The following is an 18,539-nucleotide window of genomic DNA, read 5'->3' as shown; positions in this document are numbered from 1 at the left end:
AGAAAAAAGATAAAGAAATGATTAGGATGAGGGAGTATATTTTGATTATGAACCCAGTCGTACTCCAATCCTTTGAGGGTTGTTTGGTTCTTGGAGCCATATGGGCTTGGAAAGAAATTAGAGGTGGTACGTATCATCGCTGATATTATGTGTATGGTTGAGTATTAGAATGAATTTATTTAATTTTAAAATTATTATATTATTTATTAAATTAAATTATTTTATCTGAAAAAAATTATAAATATTTTTATATATTATTAATAACATTTTTCTGTACATATAATATTTTTTTTGAAAAATAAGAAATACTCATACCAGCCCTCGTGCCCTTGAGTTTCAAAAACTCATAATCTGAGTATGAGTTTGGTTGATTTTATACCCCTTACCTGATACCTAACCAAACAACCACTTACATATTCATTTCGGTGTTCCCAAACTTGATTCCGCGGATGACGGAAACAAGCAAAGAAAGTGAAGCTAAGAAACAAAATCTTGTGATAAGAAAAAAAAAGGACAAAAGTAGTAAAGCAGTTTTCCAATGTATCCAGCCTTAAATTCCAAACCATGATTTCCATTTCACTACATATTCACTGTCCACATTCACCCACTTGTTTCCCTTTACTACTCTATTCTTTGCACTTTTCCCTACCTTCTCTTCCTCACTTTTTTGTCCATTTTATTTTTCTATATATCCTGCTCCTTTTTCTTTTTATTCCAACACTCATTCACTCAAGTCTTAATTACTGAATTTTAATCACAGCCTCATAGGAGAGAACTTTTAGTAGCCTTTATTGTTCCAGGCAAGCTCACTGATCATTCAACTCATCACATCATAATTTTACTTATGATTACTGCTACTAATATCAACTGGTTTATTATGTCACATGTACTAATGATTAATGTCATTTTATGCAGTATGATAAAAGATTGAATTACAACCATTAATTTGTATAATATCTTCCTCATTCATTAAATGCTGCATATCTTTTTCAGTTAAGATGTTTAGTAACAGCTGTGGCCACTTGCTTGAATTTATTAGCTCTATTTTGTTGCATTCCACTTGGATGATGCAAGCAGTCAAGACCCTTCAGTGTAGATAACATAAGTTCATGTTGACTTTAGCAGTCTTGCTTTGCTTATCTTTGTATGCTTGCCTTGATAATAGCTCTGTGTACATTGGTTAAGAAGGTACTTTAATCTTGATTCTCCAGGCACTGGAATGCTGTGAGGAAAATGGGTTTTAGCAGAGGTCCTTGCAGTGTTCTGGTTTGCATTTTGGTTGGGTTGTGTTCTTTTTATCCGTGTTCTGGAACTGATATTACTGCGCAGTTATTCGTAAATGCTTCTAAACAGTCTGCAAGAACCATACCAGATACATTGTTTGGTATATTCTTTGAGGTGAGTTTCTGGAATTGTATGTTATGATGAATTTTGCTTCAATTTTCATGAATTTTATGATGGTCTGAAGTCTGAACCAAAAGCAAAGGATAGTAGAGTGAACTAAAATTTTATGAATTTTAGAATGTTATGATTTCTGTTATAAGATTCTAACAAGCAATAATGCTGGTCTTGCTAAATGCACAAAATATTGATGCATATATGTGTGGATAGAATGCCCAACATCTGGCTCATCCTGGAAGATAAAATTTGATATGGTCATCCTGCAGGAGATCAACCATGCCGGGGCTGGTGGCTTGTGGGCAGAGCTTGTAGACAACAGAGGTAATTTCTGAATTCTGTCAAATGTGCTCAGAGCCTGGGAAAACACTGCAATCAATCCGACACATTATTTAATCACCATTTATTGATTAGTCATTACTTGCTTTCTTGATTAAACTTGCAAAAGTAGTGGAATTAGTTACAAATTTATTATTTGAAGAAGGTAAAGCTTTTGGTACACACTTACCTGAATGTTGGTTGTGGGAAAATGTGTTCCCTATTTGAAGTACTAACATGACGCTATACTTTTTATTGGTTTAGAGGTAGTATGTTTGCTCAGCAAATTGTTGTGGAAACTAGTTGTTAAAAGATATTTACTTGATCCAAGTCCAGGTTTTGAAGCTGGGGGCCAGGCCACTCCCTCAGATATTGCTCCTTGGTTCATAATTGGAGATGAATCATTGGTAGTTTTATCAACAGACCGTTCGTCATGCTTTGATCGTAATAAAATTGCACTTCGGATGGATGTTCTCTGCGATAGCAAAGGTCCATTGATCTGTCCAGCTGGAGGGGTTGGGGTTTACAACCCTGGATTTTGGGGGATGGTAAATATATGTATACTACAGTTGTGCTTAATTACTGTCATCATCCCTGCCTTATCTTATTAGACTTTGTCTTTCACTACAAATATTGCTGTATTCTTCAAGGTTATCTGTGTAAGACTCCGGGGTCTTACTGCAGCTAGTTTACCAAGTCTCTTGTAATTTGGACCCTTCTCTGTTGCAGAATATTGAACAAGGGAAGAGCTATAAACTGATTTTATATCTCCGGTCATATAATCCGATTAACGTTTCTGTATCCCTGACAGACTCAACTGGATCACAACCACTGGCTACTTCTAACATTATGTAAGATACAGTGCAGCTGTGTGTGGATTGTTAGAATTTTAGCCCACACTTGATTTGTTATTATTTTTGCAGAGCTTCTAGTGTTTCAAATTGGACTAGGATGGAGTTTTTGTTTGTAGCGAAAGCAACCAATCCTAATTCAAGACTGCAGTTCACAACAACTCAGGCAGGAGTTATATGGTTTGATCAAGTTTCATTAATGCCAGTGGACACATACAAGGTATGTAACTGTTTAGGCACATAATCATTAGATTCTCTTATACCTATTCAGAACACTTCAACCATGTCTGATTTATATTTGAATGTATTGGCCATTTGGTCTCTTCTTTATAGTTGTAATAGCTTAACTGGTTTTTACATTAAATTGATAATTGCTACTTAGCTAGTTTTGGGAGTTTGAATTTGATATCCTCAAAAATTTGGTATGCTCAGTACGCACCCTTTTACTTGACAGTTTTCTACATATCTCCTCAGGGTCTTGGTTTCCGGAAAGATCTTTTTCAATTGCTAGCGGATCTTAAACCAGCATTTCTCAGATTTCCAGGTAATTACAGCATGAGTTTATGCTTATAGCATGAAACATTTTATTGTTTTGAGCTAGCTGCTAACTTCTCACATTATTGGGAGAACTATTTCTATGTTCTGGCTGTGAGCCTATTTAGTAAAAAGCTTTAGCATCATGACTAAAGAATCTGAACTTATATATTGGTATAGGTGGTTGCTTTGTTGAAGGTGGTAGATTACCTAATGCAGTCCGCTGGAAAGATACTATTGGTCCTTGGGAAGAGAGGCCTGGACATTATGGTGATGTTTGGGATTACTGGACAGATGATGGACTAGGGCACTTCGAGTTTTTCCAGGTTACGTCATATGCTTCCCTGCACTAAATATCCACTAGTTTAAGTTAGTTGTTTGATGAACTTTCATATTAATGAAGTCAATGCTGATATGATAGTGTTTTTTTCAGCTAGCAGAAGACTTGGGTGCATTGCCAATATGGGTATTTAACAATGGTAATCTGCACATACAGGATTCGTAGATCCAGTATATTCTGTCTTAGAACCGTAACAGTTCAAATGGATATTTATCTTTGCTCTTCTTTAAATGTTTATGTCCTCAGGAATCAGTCTCCATGGCGAAGTTAATATGTCCGTTATCTTACCATTTATTCATGTATGTTTCTTAACTTTTGCTCTGTAATACTTGAAGATGATCTCAGTCCACTATTATGACATGATATTCACCAATCACCATCCCATCCCTATTGTTCCTGTAGTTACACATCCAGATCACCATTCCTATCTTTCTTCTAGTTACACATCCAGAAGTATTAGACAAGCATATACTAATTTATTCCTATATTCTCACTTGCAGGAAGTACTAGATGGTCTTGAGTTCGCCAAAGGCGATGCTTCAACGACATGGGGTTCTGTTCGAGCAGCACTGGGACATCCAGAACCTTTCGACTTGAGATATGTTGCTATTGGGAATGAGGAATGCCCAATCCAAGGTTACCGCGGTATGCATTTTGTGATATTTTTATGCCATTGTGCAAAACTAGATGCTTTCATAAAATTGAGTTCATAAAATCATCTAAATTTATCATGAGAGCCAAATTCAATCTAATCTGATGTTCACCTCTTTAATTCCATAATTCACTTTTCTGATTCAGGGAACTACCTTAAATTCTACCAAGCTATAAAACATTATTACCCAGAGATTAAAATAATATCCAACTGCGATGGTTCTTCTCAGAAATTGGATCACCCTGCAGATCTGTATGATTATCATGTAAGATTCTATTGCAATTATTAATTACAAAAGTATATCAGTCTGGAATCCCAGAATATGATTACAAAATCGGAGCTTTCATATAATTTAAATCCCTTTTCTTTTTCTTTTTTCAATTCTTTCGGTGCTTTGGACCAATTAGATATATACCAGCGCAAACAACATGTTTTCAAAGTATAATGCTTTCGATTATGTAGCACGAGATGGCCCGAAGGTACGTCCATACACCTCCTTCTGTTGATATCCTTAATTCTGTATTCAGGTCAGGGAGCCACTCATTACACTAATAACACTTTCAAACAGGCTTTTGTAAGTGAATATGCTGTGACCCCGAAAGAAGATGCCGGGACAGGAAGTCTTTTGGCAGCACTGGCAGAAGCTGGATTTCTTCTCGGGCTTGAAAGGAACAGGTCAGTCTTGTTTATCGAGTTTAATTTTATGTTTTTGGTTTGTTATTATGCATATTTGAATGTCTTTGAGGCGATCTGCACAAAAAATTATCTGTTTTTCTGCATAATCATTGCATCTTTAACCATCTATAAAATAAGATGCTGAGGCTTTGTATTGTGTGTTTTGCTCCAGTGATATTGTTGAAATGGCAAGCTATGCCCCTCTATTTGTGAACACAAATGACAGACGGTATGTTGCCTTCCCGATCTTTAAAAGCATTCTGCTATCTAAATTTTAGAAGATTTTTCCCAGTACCAGAGAATTACAACACAGAATTATTTTTCTTACAGCTGGAACCCCGATGCAATTGTCTTAAACTCTGCGAAGGCGTATGGTACTCCTAGTTACTGGATGCAACAGTTTTTCATAGAGTCAAATGGCGCAACCCTTCTTAATTCGACACTTCAAGCAAGCTCAACGAATTCACTCCATGCATCTGCTATTATATGGAAAAATACAGATGATGTTACGTATTACTTGAGATTAAAGGTACTTCAACTCAAAATTCGGAGCAATCAGAACATTTTTTAGTTCTACTCACACTCTTAGGCTTCTTATAACTGCCATCTGCCTCTTCCATCAACAAGGAACATTTTTGGTTCTGCATCTTATTTTGGTTCCTCAATATTTACTTTGTATTTTCTGTTTAGTTTGTCAACATTGGTAGTGTCCCGGTGAGTATGAAGATTGGCATTGATGGGGTGAAGATCAACACAAAATCAGCAGTCAGTACTGTTCTTACTTCAGACAATGTTATGGATGAGAATTCTTTTGACAAGCCAGCAAAGGTATGAGTCACTTTGCTTTTTAGCATCTGTAAGAACTTAATACTTGAGTTAACAGTTATTCTATTTGCTAAATAATGTTGTCCAATTTACGTATACCAGGTGACACCAGTTAAGGCACCACTTACAGCTGACGTTGAAGCTGATGACACAGGAATGACGTTCACTCTTGCTCAGCATTCCTTAACTTGCATAGATGTGTTAACAACATAACTAATATACAGTGAGGGAAAAACAAAGTGATGGAACTCAAAAGGCTCTTTACTTTTTTCATGTTTCTGGTTATCTCCAAGCCTTAACATGAGTAATTGTCATTGTTTCTTGGTGATAAACCGGAGATCTTTAATTATATTATAGAGGTGGAGGGTGCACAACTACACAAACTTTGCTTATAAAATGACATTTATGTTAATAAATTTATACACAGTGAGCAGTTTCTTTACTCTCAAAGAAAATTGGGTAATTAGTTCTCTAAGTTATATATGGTTCTCCTGCCAAAATATTTTATACCTTAATTTCTTTATACTACTAGATATTATTAATTCAAATATATTAATCACGTCTATTTATCTTTAAATATATTCTAAATGATTCACATTTTACAACAAATAAAACAAAAGTATTATTAACTTAACTTAGATCCATTTTAACTAATTGTTATAAATTCTGTCATGATATATGGTATTATAAAAATGTCTTCAAACTAATTTTAAAAATGAATAATATTAAAATATTACTCAAAAAAAACCACACAACATAAACTAATATGTGTACATATTCATTTTCCCTAAAACCCATGCTTAATTAATATCATTAATTTCAGTGATAAAAAATACTCCCTCCGTTTCAAATTATATGTCCATTTTAAAAAAATCACACAGTTTAAGAAAAGTGGATTGTGAGAAAAAAGAGGTGCATTAAGTCATTAATTGAACATAATATGTGGTGTAGGGTTGATTTTGAAAATATAAATTGGTAATATGTGAAGGAGAGTTGATTTTGGAAATATAAATTTACATTGAAAGTTGAAGTGGACAAATATTTTAAAACAAATTTTTTTTCTAAAGTGGACATATATTTTGAAACGGAGGAAGTAATTGATATGATTTGAATACCTACTTTTATTTGAGATAATAAAATAATAATAATAACTTTGCATAAATTACATCACCTTTTGTAATTTTAATATAAAATCAAATATGATGCAAATAATTCTTTTTAGCAATTATTATAATAAAAAATTATTTTAATTTTTTTCTTCACAGATATTAGTCTAATATAATTTTATTTTCATAAACAATTAAATATAAAAATATATCCAGTAAAATAATAGAACATGACACAAATCATAAACTAGCATGTATATCACACACCTAACAAGGCAAGCAAGTTGACATATGCCAACATAACTCCATCTTCCACTAGAGTAAATTATCTGAATCCTTACTCATAATCTTCAATCAAACTGCACAATTGGCTTCTTTTTACAAGTTTCTATTGACATGAAAATTTAAAATCCATTCCTTAGGCTTCAAACTTGAATTCAAATAATTAAAAAAAAATAATTGAATTCAACATCGGAATGTTTTAGCTGCAATTCCAGCCTTGCTAGAGGCCATTCTTCTTGTGGCTTTAGTTGGTTAACCATACTGTGTCTTCTATAATAACCGCAGAACCGGTGATTAGAATCTTCAACTTTAATCACTGAAACATATACATACAAGATGAAGTCGCAGAACCGGTGATTAGAATCTTTAACTTTAATCACTGAAACATATACATACAAGAGGAAGGGCGCATTTTTTAGAGCGATAGAGGAACATTAATAATTTTGACCTTAAAGAAAAGGAATTATATTGATATGGGAAGTATGTGAAGATATCCACACAGCATGCTAATCACATATTGTACATCTATCATGTTAAAAGTTAAATTTTTGGGTTCTGGAACTTGAAGCCTACTTTTTTATTTTTAACTCACAGCTGGAAAACAGAAACACCATCTTGTGATAATCAATAGTCTTATAAATAAAATCTTATCAACCAGAAGCTAGCACTACATGAGAGAACCTGAGCTAAGATAAGATTACCTGGATTGAGGAAACTGTTAATGAAATATAAGGGGGTAGGTGCAGCAGTAACCACTGCTCCAACACTGTAAAAGAATATAATTTTATTAGTTAGATAGTTGTTCTTGCACATTGAAACAAAAAAAGATCATACAGCAATAATATACGTGTTGGCAAATAAGCATCAAATGATACTATCTGTTCAACAATTCCCAAAACAAAATCAGTAAATATCCACAATGAAATTGTTATTTTAATCAGTTAATATCCATATATAAACTGTGAACTAGTTTTAGAATGCTTACCACAGACAGTAGTGCTCCCTGTTTGAATTTGTCATGAAAAGAAAGTGCAACTGGCTTCACATTTTCACCCGGACCTCTAATGAACCCACTAGCGATCATAAAATTAGAGAGAAAAGAGATAGTGTTATCTACAACGAAATACTTGTTCACACAAAATATCTTACACTGACAACTTATCAACTCACACTAGTGACGCCGATATTAGGGGAGTCCTCCTCACATCATATATGGCAATAAGACCCTCGTAAAGCTTCTCCCCAACTTTATATGTTAGAGCCAACCGCTCTCCAGAAGCGTCCCATGCTATTTTCTCAACACCTCGGCTGCAAATATTACCGGAAAGCATCATGACTATTCTTATAATTATGCATTCTAGGCCATGTCAAAATTCACATTAACCATAGTTTGCAAGGTCCCATGCAAGAAAATATTCCCGGTAACGAAGCAACAACACAACACACACACACACAGACATATACAGGGGCGGGGCAAACCAATTAGGGGCCCTGTGCAAAATCCCAAAATTGGACCCTTAATGTATATAAATATTTTTTTTAAATAAAGTAAATTATCAAAGTACATCATAAACAAGATATATACTTCGAAATTTCGCCTAAAAAGAAATTATCTTCTTGCATATTGAGTGAATGATCTTGTTCTCTTCAATGTATTTAACTAAAATTGAACTCGTTAAGTTATACTCCCTCCGTCCCCCTCAATTCTTAACATTGGGGGACAGGGGCGTGGCACATGATCCTATAAAGTATAGTTCTATAACTTTTTTAAAATAAATTTCTTTTCTGAATAAAACTTTGATGTTTAAATTTTTATTTAGAAAAAAAAAAAATTTAGAAAAAAGTTATAGAACTATGTTCTATATGCGCATTAAAGTGCGTGTCAAGCAACGAAAAAAAATGTTACGAAATGAAAGGGACAGAGGGAGTATAATTAAGAATCAGTCCCCAACTAACGTCGGATAAAACTTGATGACAATTTTGTATTAAGTAACTAAATTTTCTTCATTCAATTCGAGTACGTGTCTATATATAGAGAGAGAATTACATATCATCTACATGCACAACTAAACAAAATCTTTAATTAACACTGGAATTGTTATTAAAGCAAAATTCTAGGACACATAGGCGCTACATTTATGTAATTGCAATCTAGCCATTACCAAGGTAAAAGTTTATTAGCAATTCAGTACACCAAAAAATCTGGTTATAATAATGTAGGACAGAATATTTCTCAATCAGAACCACATATTGCTACTACCTGAGGGTCAAGGACTGGATCTCTTGCAATTCAATCGGCAACAAATGTGCATCTGTGATATATAATCGGACCAAGAAAACATTTCAGATTAGTAAACTACAACAATTCTAAAAGATACATTATCATGTCAACCAAATTTAGAGGATGGAATATCTAGACTATAAAAAGGATCATGGTATTCGAGGGTTGCAGTTTTTCAAGTTCTTTGATTTCTTCATCTCCCCCTTTATATATAAAAATATACTCAATGACCTCTTCTGCAGCTTCTTTTGATCCAACAGACAGAACACAGTCTAACTTTCTTCTTTCTTTTTTCACTTTATTGTAGACTTTAAAATGTACGTACATGATGTGGCACGATCTGCCCTTTATATAGTTTCAGTACCAAACAAGAGTTGTATATCACTCTTCACATCAAGGAGAGCACAGAATAACTGAAGATCGAGATGGATAATTTATGCATGAGAAAATAACAATGAACAAATATCATCCATGCCTGACCTTTTTTTTGGGAAATCATAAAACCATACAAAACTTAAGTTAATGGGATCAAAATTTAAAATTCGTATGCAAGTTTTTTTGGGAACGATTGTGGTATTTGAAGATCTGTCTTGTTTTTGTGTTGAAATTTAGCCTATTCTCATGAAAACCTCTTGGAGGTCATCCTCAGGGGCATTTTCCCCATTAAGTACATCATATCTCTTCTACCCCCTCTGTCCCAACCATTTTTTAACACTTTCCTTTTTTTGGATGTCTCATCCAATTCTTTGCATTTCCAAACTTAACAAATATAGTAAAATTTTATAATATAAAAATCAACTACCCCACTACTTTTCTCCATTATACTTATTTAATACATTAAATATCAATCGGTCTCACCACTATCCTCACTAATCTTACTTTATATATTTTCATAAACTCTGGAGGCAGTACATAAGAAGCGTAAATGGATCTTATTTAATCAATACCAAAGTTTTAAGGTTCGACTATTTATTACAATTAATATAACACTTTTTCAAAAGTTTTATCAAACGTCAATGGTTCCATCCCAAACAATTATAAAAAATAACAAAACAATAATTATTACTCCTTTCGTCCCTCCCATTAGTTTACAAATGGTTGGTCACAAATTCTAAGAAAAAAATATGGTGGGAAAGAGAGAGAGAAAAGTGGGTATAGTGGTGGGACCGATTGATATATAATGTATAAAGTGGAGGAAAGTAGTGGATGTAGTTAATTTTTATATCATAAAATTATACTATTTTTGGTAAGTTTTGAATGTAAAGGATTGGAAGGGGCAACCCAAAAAGAAATGATTAAGACAGAGGGAGTAGTATTTAGTAGTCTCACTCTATTATTATTTACATATGAAATTGATATATTATCATTAAAGATATTGGAACTACATGACATATTGTTCTTAATCTTAAATAATTATATCACCATTACTAAATTTTTATAAAATTTTCTAGTATGTGTTGCTAAATTTTACAAAGAAAGAAATAAAAAAGAGAATAATATAGAGGAACAGAAATGTAAGGAGCAACAACGTGTGTACATTTTCTTAAGCAAAAAAATACAACACACTTAAAGCTCAACAAATGAATACCCATTGGGACCGGAAGATACTGTTCATTTTTCGAGGATAAAATATGTTGTCACCATCATGTTGGGACCGGAAAATTTTTCATTTGACAAGCTTATGTATTTATCGAGGTTCTGCTGTACACAATAAGTTCAATGAATTTCAAATAAATATAGATTCAAGCTAGAATATATTTGTAAGTCCAGTGAGGTTAAGACAACCCACCACTAGAAGTGTAGTACGATCCTGTCCATCAAGAAATATTGTTTCCTTATGTTGTGTTTGGTTGGGGAGAATGGAATGGCTAAAATTAAATGAAAATAGTCGAGGTAGGAGAAAAGTTTTGAAAAATATTGAGTGACTGCAAAATTGTTATGATAAGATTTGAGAAGAAAATGAGTATCGGAAGGAATGAAGCATTCATTCCCAAATTGGGGGTGTGATCTCTAGTATAGGGTGTAAGGAATGGAATGGAGGAAAAAAAAATTTATAAACATTTGTCCATAACATAGGTTAAATTTCATTCCATTCCTTCCATATTCATTCACCCCAACCAAGCACAACATTAGCTAAGGAGGCCTTTGACCAGAAGAGAGTTCAGAAAGACTGCTAGCCGCTATTGAACACCAGACATACAGGCTGTTAAGCTAAACTAATTTTTCAGAAATAAGGGCTTATTTCTGAAGAAAGTACATAGCATTGTACTTTTTTTAAAAAGGCCTTATTATTTTGTTAAATAACGAATATGAAACACCTCTTTAACTTTTATATCCAAACAAAAATTTAAAAAAAAACATTTTTTTTAAAAAAAATAAGGGCTTATTTTTTAAAAGTAGAGTTTGGCAAACAGGCCCACGCCCATAGATCATTTTAGAAAAATAAAAAACAGAAATATAGGCATATCTACAACCTATAATCCCAGAAATTCATATTAAAATTAACCAGTACATGCTCTGATTAGATTCTGTAAAGTCCTCAAAATATTCAACAGATAGTAGATCCCAAGTTCGAGCCTCAAAACCAAATTTTACTACATTTTCTTGAACAATGTAAGGAGTTAGAAAAAGTTAAAAGAAAAAGTTGAAAGAAATTACATACCCAGTGATGGTGGTTTTGATGCGAAGTGGATAGAACCTAATGTTGAAGATTCTGAGAAAGCGATGAGTACCATATGCCCATCAGGATCCCATGATGCACCCTGGTAATGCTTACAAATTAGTTAACATATCATAAACAAGGATAATCTGATTTCTGCCTAAATGATGACTCAAACTGACCCACAAACAAGTATCAATTCTTTGTAAAGTATTACTAGCAGTGACATGGAAACATGTAGCATGTCCTTGTAACTTAGTTCTCCTGCAAAGTCATTGCTTCATGTGGAACTATATTTCAGAACAGAATTCCTCACTCTCTTTTTAAATTTAAAGTAATGTTACTGATTCTTTCCCAATTGCATTATAGACATCTTAAGCTTTCTAATTTCTGTCTAAATCGGATAAGATCACAGCATCATACTTACTACAACAAACAATAACCAGAAACCTTAGTGCAGGATGTTTCTTGCTTGGTTGTGGTTCTGACATACAAACTCAGTGAAAAATATAAATCAATAATTTTTTAAAATTTTATCATATTACAGTAGACGAATTACTAAAGACAGCTTAAACTTCTTATGGTTTTTTAGCTGTTTCTTAAAAACTGTAATATCACTAAAGTGTTGGAACTGGGTGCAGTACACACCACACCCACAAAATTTAAGAAAATATCAGAGCATATAAATGTGACCTACAACATATGAACCCGAAAATGGCATGTCATATTAAGAGATTACAAGTCATAAAAAAATATACAGCACTTGAATACATTTTGTGTGCAAAATACTAGTCTACTACATCATGAAATTAGAATTGGGGGAAGTCAGAATCAAACTCCCCAATGGGACGCGGTGAACAACACCAAATTTTATTTTATTTTATAAAAAAACAACTTCCATTCTGCTACCTAAATCTCTTGAAACTCAGGAATGGGCCCCATTATGTTTCGATCCTGAAAGATCAGGAAACGGTAAATTTTACAATTTAAAGAAACTTTAGTTAGGCTAGTAATATTTCAGAAGCTTATTACAAATAGCTTAAAAAGAGCTCATAAACTTCTGTGATACAATGGCCAAGTGTTCAAGTCCTGACGAAGATGTATCACTCACATTACTCAAATGATAATTCTCCCCCTAACAAGTGAACTTGGTAATTAATCACTACCCTTACAGAACTCGGTGAAAATTTTACTAACCGTGACAAGACCACTAGTTGAAGACCATAGTTCTGACGCCCATGTGCTCGTCTCCCAAAGGTAAAATGTCCCATCACTGTGAAAGAAAATTAAACAATGAAATTGCATCACCATATAATTCAAATTATTAAATTAATTTATCGAAGTAGATTACTGCAAGACAGCAGCTAAATGACATTACAGTTTTGCAGCAAAAAAGTAATCTCCAGTAGGAGACCACTTAAGAATTGATATCCCCCCTAAGCCCCGTCGAATTGGAGTACCTAGCCCTGTTATACATATTTAAGTTATTACAAGCTAGGTAAAAGAATCACACTTATACTTGGAAAAAAAAGATGTAAAAAAGAATCACACTTATGAAACAAATTCTTGTAAAAATTATCTTCAAAAGAAATGTATTTACATGATTAAGAGAATATAAAGTGAAGCCACAAATTTACGCAAGGGACTCCAAACATATAATGTGATAGCCACATGTATAATAACGTAAAATCTAGACATCAATTGGGTAAGGGAGGCAGCAATAACCGAATAAAGACGAAGAAATTAGGTTAAATATTGGGATATTGTAAACATATTATAGCAAACATAGTAGAGTGCCAGTGTGCAATATTGGTCTGCTGCATATAATTGCACATGAAAAAAGTAAATGCAGATCAAAACACACTACGATTTAGATATAGGAATAGCTTAACAAGAGGTCTTTTAAGATATGGCGATATATGATCCAAAATAGGCAAATTGGCACCAAAGATTCATGCACCAGGACAAACATAGTCCATAACTAAGGCTTGCACAAGCTAGGTCATAACTGAGATTCTTTCAATCTTCAAAAAGAAGCCTCACACATTAACAAAGTTTACAATGGCATATCCTCAGGCAAGTCAAATATAATTGTATAGAAGTAACGATGAATATTCAATATGTGAAATGAGAATTAGAAGTCCAACAAGTCCCATCACATATATAATTGAGGTAAACAGTTTCGCAGATGTAGGCTCACTCAACTAAAAATAGTACAAAAGGAGAGTTACTGGAATTTAACAACTTAATTGCAGTGGCATGTCATCATCACTCATTTAACTAAACATAAGTTCAAGGGAATAATAAAGAAGAGCATACTCTTAAATTTTCATCATTGAACAATTATCATCCACGAGAAAACTAATTGCTAATTTATACTGCCCAGTTCTACTAGTGCTGATAGAAACGATGGCAAATTACCTTGTGCAACATCCCAGATTGTGAAAGACGAGCTCTCGTATGATGCAGATGCCAAATATGTGGGAAGCAGTCAAGGAATCTCAAATTTAGTCATGCGATTCAACAGAAACAGTTTACAGTTGGACACCAAACACTAGGAAAGAGTATGGCCTACGGGCAAATAGAACAAGGAGTCCAGGATACTGACATGCATTACTACAATGGTATGGATGATAAAGATGATACTATATCCAAGATTCACATCAGAACTACTTGACTAGAGAAAGAGTGCTCATGAATATTATTTTGGATATCTTCCATCTGGACTCCATGACAGCGCAGTAACTTGCTCATCAGCATGTCCTCGGAGAATATCCACTAGTGTCCACCGAATTCCAGAACTTCCAGAAATGGTTCCTGCAGTAACTCCAGATCTCACAGGCGCTGCATTGCCAGGAAAAGAAGCAGACCAGATGCAAATTCCACCTCTGTGTGTACAAGTAGCTTCATCATGAATAATGAAATTGATACATGAAGTTAAAGAATGAAATTGTACTTTAAGTTAAAACAACTCAAATCTATGAACAGAAAGATTAATTATGAAGATGAAAAAGATGAACATAGTATTACTTGCATGCTACAGAAAGTGTCCTGCCGCCATTTGGCCTCCACTCCAAAGCTTTAACACTTCTCTGAGACTCACTTATCAAAATGCATGTCTCCTTTCCTTCAACCAAAAAAAGGAGGGAAGTGGATGGTATAAAATAACATTCTCAACAGTACTGAGAGATTGTTAAATAAGTAATGATCCAGCAGAAAAAATTGGCAGAAAATTTATAATGATAGACTCTTTACAAACACTATATAGAAACAAGACTGACCTGAATCATCGTAATCACATACAGTCACCTGATTTGGGCCAGAAGTGAATGCTATGATACGTTTATGCTGATGCCAACTAATTCCATGAAAATCAACTTCTGGTAACAGTTTCACCTTCATAGTTTGGGGAATTTAATAATTATATATCCCTAAGCAGTAAGCACAGTATTTATACTAAACATATAATTCTCAAGTAGTAGAAGCACTCAAAATAGAACGTATTAAATAAGTAACAATGCTGTGTGATCCAACTCAGAATAAAACACTACAAATGTACTGATAGGAAGTTGGCAATTCCACTAGCTTTAGCTTCTTATATAAAAAAACTAAACCATAAGCAATAACAAGTATGCTATGTATACACCAATAACCATAATAACGTTTTGAATCAAGCAGCTCAGTATTAACTCTACTATTACAGTCATTATCTATTAGCTCAAATACGAGAATAACATACAGTGTTGGGGCGAAGAAGGCTTTCCAAGGAACCACTGAGGATTGATTGCAATACAGTTTTGGTCTGGACCCCGGTATCATCATCGGTGTTTACTAGATAATCAGATTGAAACGGAATGGGTGTAAATGTAATCCCCTTCAAATGAACAAACAAAAAATATGTAATAAAGATACAGTATACAAACACAGAAATTAAGAACAAAAAAAGAGAGTATTAATCAAAGAAAATTTAATGAACATACAAGTGATTTGCCATAAGCCTCTTTGGCTTGATCATCGGAGAGACTGTCGGCAGTAACTGCGTGATAGATATACACATAGTCACATATGAGTTAACAAGTGGTAGAGTGAAAGGAGATAGAAAGAGTAAGAGAAAATGGGGGGAGAGAGAGGGAGGGAGGGAGAGGGAGGATGGGGGGAGGGAGGGAGGGGGAGAGAGAGGGAGGGAGGGAGGATGGGGGGGGGGGGGGGGGAGAGAGAGAGATACTGAGGTCTCGGTTGATTTCACAGATGGTGACTGATTCTGGATGAGGGAACGACGGCATTCTTCTTCTTCAATTGCTGCCCTGTCTCTCTCTCGAGTCTCAGCTTCAATGGGGAACTAAAGCAACTAGTGTGTATTCCTAGGGTTTTACGCACTCAATTGATTCCCGCCTTGCTACCTAGCTTCTAATTTTTCCTAATTTGTTATTGTTATGCAACGGCACAACGCGTTTGTTTCGCAAGTTACTTATTTCTGAAAATAATATATCATGAATCATGATTAATAATAATTATAAGTCAGCTTACTTTTCGGAAAAAGGACAGCTCAGCAAGAAAAAGAGGTTCCAAGAAACTCTGGCGTAAAACCTCAGCATCTTACTTGTGAAAATGACTAGGGTTTTACAGACCTTCACAAAACATAAACTCAATCCCCCTTGTTCAATCTCATTCGGCCCATTCAATTCCTCCACCCAATTCCGATGGAAGAAAAAACCCACCAGCACCGCAAGAACCCGTTTAGAGACCCGTACCCGAGACCTCAAACTCGACCAACTCTCAGCCCGTTTCAAGAAACTCAACCTCATTCTTCACCTCCACAAGCTCATGATTGATAAAAAACGAGGCCCATTTGTCTCTCTTCAACTAATGTCTCGCTGGAACAACATCATTGGACTTAACATTGGCATTGGCGCTTTTCTCCGCAAGTACCCCCATGTGTTTGATGTATTTACTCACCCAGTTAAGCGGAATGTGTGTTGTCGAATTACGGAGAAGATGAAGGGGTTGTTGAATGAGGAAGAAGATGTTGTTAGGGATTTGGAATTGGAGAATGTGAAAAGGGTTAAGAAGATTTTGTTGATGTCGGTTAATGGGAGAATTCATGTACATGCTTTGAGGTTGGTTAGGAGGGAGTTGGGGTTACCGGAAGATTTTCGTGACTCGGTACTTGGGAAGTATAGTGAGGATTTTAGATTAGTTGATTTGGAAGTAGTGGAATTGGTTGATAGAGATGATGAGAGTTTGCGTGTTGCGAAGATTGAGGAGTGGAGGGAGAGGGAGTATAGAGAGAAGTGGTTGAGTGAGTATGAGACCAAGTATGCTTTTCCTATTGATTTCCCGACTGGTTTTAAGATCGGGGCGGGGTTTAAGGAGAAGTTAAAGAATTGGCAAAGAATGAATTATGTTAAGCCTTATGATGTTAATGAGGTCGTGCGGGTTCGTACTTGTGGAGGCATTGAACGGTTTGAGAAACGTGCTGTTGCAATCCTTCATGAGTTGTTGAGTTTGACGGTGGAGAAGATGATTGAGGTTGAGCGGATTGTACACTTTCGGAAAGATTTAGGGATTGAAGTTAATCTCCGGGAGCTTATTTTGAAGCACCCTGGAATATTTTACATATCCACCAAAGGAAGCAATCAATTGGTTTTTCTTAGAGAAGCATATAGCAGTGGGTGTTTAATTGAGACTAACCCAATTCATGATGTTCGGAGAAAAATGTTAGAGCTTATGTTGATGGGATGTAGGAATACTAAAGAGTTGAAAATTGAAAAGGAGAAAATCAAGGACAGGACTGCAAACCAGGTACTTTATAATGACGGTGAAAGAGGAGGACGGGACACTGACTTTGTTATCTCGATTCTAGAGAACTGTCATGGTCATAATTATGACTATGGTGCTAGTGATATCGAAGATTCTTCAGAATAATAGAACTGTGTTAATGGGGATTTCATCTTTAGTGAAAGTTGCAGATTGCAAGCAACTTAGTTGAAAATTTGGAAGTCCGTCCTCAAGGTTGGATGGTGCAGATTGATCATAGTGAAACAAACATGAAGGACCTGGCAAGTGTATGCCAGCTTGTGTTTACTGTGTAAGTTTTTGGAGTTGTTACATTACTGTGAAAATATCCAGACACAAAAGATTTACATTTTTTGAGAGAGAAATTCAACTCTCGAATACTAAATCTAAATTGGATAGCAGTTCTCAAACTTTGGAGGTGTTCCTGAGCTCTTCAAGTGTTGAACATCTCTCAGTGAAGTTACCTTGTGACGGTAATATCGCTGCTGTGGTGATCGGCTATAACTGCATTTATCAATGAGTTTTTACATTATCAGATGGACCTGAGGGGGAGAGGGTGGGGGAGGGGGAAGGACAAGGTTGTTTAATGATAACTGTGTGCTGATTTTGAAGGAATGCATCGCCTGTCTTAACGCGGGTAATGAAAACTAGGGCCAATTTTGAAGGAATGCATCATGTGTCACAAAGAATCTAAGAATTTGATGATGTATACCAACTACCAAGTATTCAAGTTTGTTGATATCTCAAAAACGTTGTATTGCCAAGGCTTTACCTGTTGAGGTCTTTTCATAAATCTTGTTCAGTGGACGCTATAGTTCATAA

At 34.8% G+C, this 18,539-nt stretch overlaps 3 protein-coding genes across 3 annotated transcripts; 2 read left to right on the top strand and 1 right to left on the bottom strand.

The window, feature by feature from the left end:
• Nucleotides 1–647: 647 nt before the first annotated feature.
• LOC108192823 (alpha-L-arabinofuranosidase 1) lies at nt 648–6,035 on the top strand. The gene is made up of 18 exons (XM_017359319.2): nt 648–800; nt 1,212–1,398; nt 1,668–1,722; nt 2,053–2,264; nt 2,446–2,567; nt 2,640–2,787; nt 3,042–3,111; nt 3,282–3,427; nt 3,535–3,580; nt 3,688–3,740; nt 3,942–4,086; nt 4,240–4,358; nt 4,501–4,572; nt 4,662–4,768; nt 4,941–4,997; nt 5,099–5,297; nt 5,459–5,596; nt 5,696–6,035. Exons 2-18 carry the CDS (start codon nt 1,234–1,236, stop codon nt 5,804–5,806), a joined length of 1,965 nt encoding a protein of 654 aa, XP_017214808.1. The 5' UTR covers nt 648–800; nt 1,212–1,233; the 3' UTR covers nt 5,807–6,035.
• A 902-nt stretch (nt 6,036–6,937) lies between these two features.
• Nucleotides 6,938–16,420, bottom strand: LOC108226270 (aladin). Its single transcript, XM_064080240.1, has 15 exons — nt 16,147–16,420; nt 15,902–15,957; nt 15,661–15,795; nt 15,203–15,317; nt 14,952–15,048; nt 14,636–14,809; nt 14,343–14,401; nt 13,300–13,387; nt 13,119–13,194; nt 11,925–12,024; nt 9,242–9,293; nt 8,152–8,289; nt 7,967–8,054; nt 7,683–7,747; nt 6,938–7,297 (listed from the first exon to the last, which is right to left on the bottom strand). The coding sequence occupies exons 1-14, from the start codon at nt 16,202–16,204 to the stop codon at nt 7,700–7,702; spliced, it is 1,284 nt and encodes a 427-aa protein (XP_063936310.1). The 5' UTR covers nt 16,205–16,420; the 3' UTR covers nt 6,938–7,297; nt 7,683–7,699.
• On the top strand, nt 16,406–17,979 carry LOC108227265 (protein ROOT PRIMORDIUM DEFECTIVE 1). The gene has a single exon (XM_017402321.2). The coding sequence runs from the start codon at nt 16,530–16,532 to the stop codon at nt 17,844–17,846; it is 1,317 nt and encodes a 438-aa protein (XP_017257810.1). The 5' UTR covers nt 16,406–16,529; the 3' UTR covers nt 17,847–17,979.
• The last annotated feature ends 560 nt before the right edge of the window (nt 17,980–18,539 follow it).

The sequence above is a fragment of the Daucus carota genome, chromosome 6, assembly GCF_001625215.2.
Source record: "Daucus carota subsp. sativus chromosome 6, DH1 v3.0, whole genome shotgun sequence".
Taxonomy (NCBI): Eukaryota; Viridiplantae; Streptophyta; class Magnoliopsida; order Apiales; family Apiaceae; genus Daucus; species Daucus carota.
Note: the sequence above shows the minus strand (reverse complement) of the source record. Positions and strands in the feature narration are given on the sequence as shown.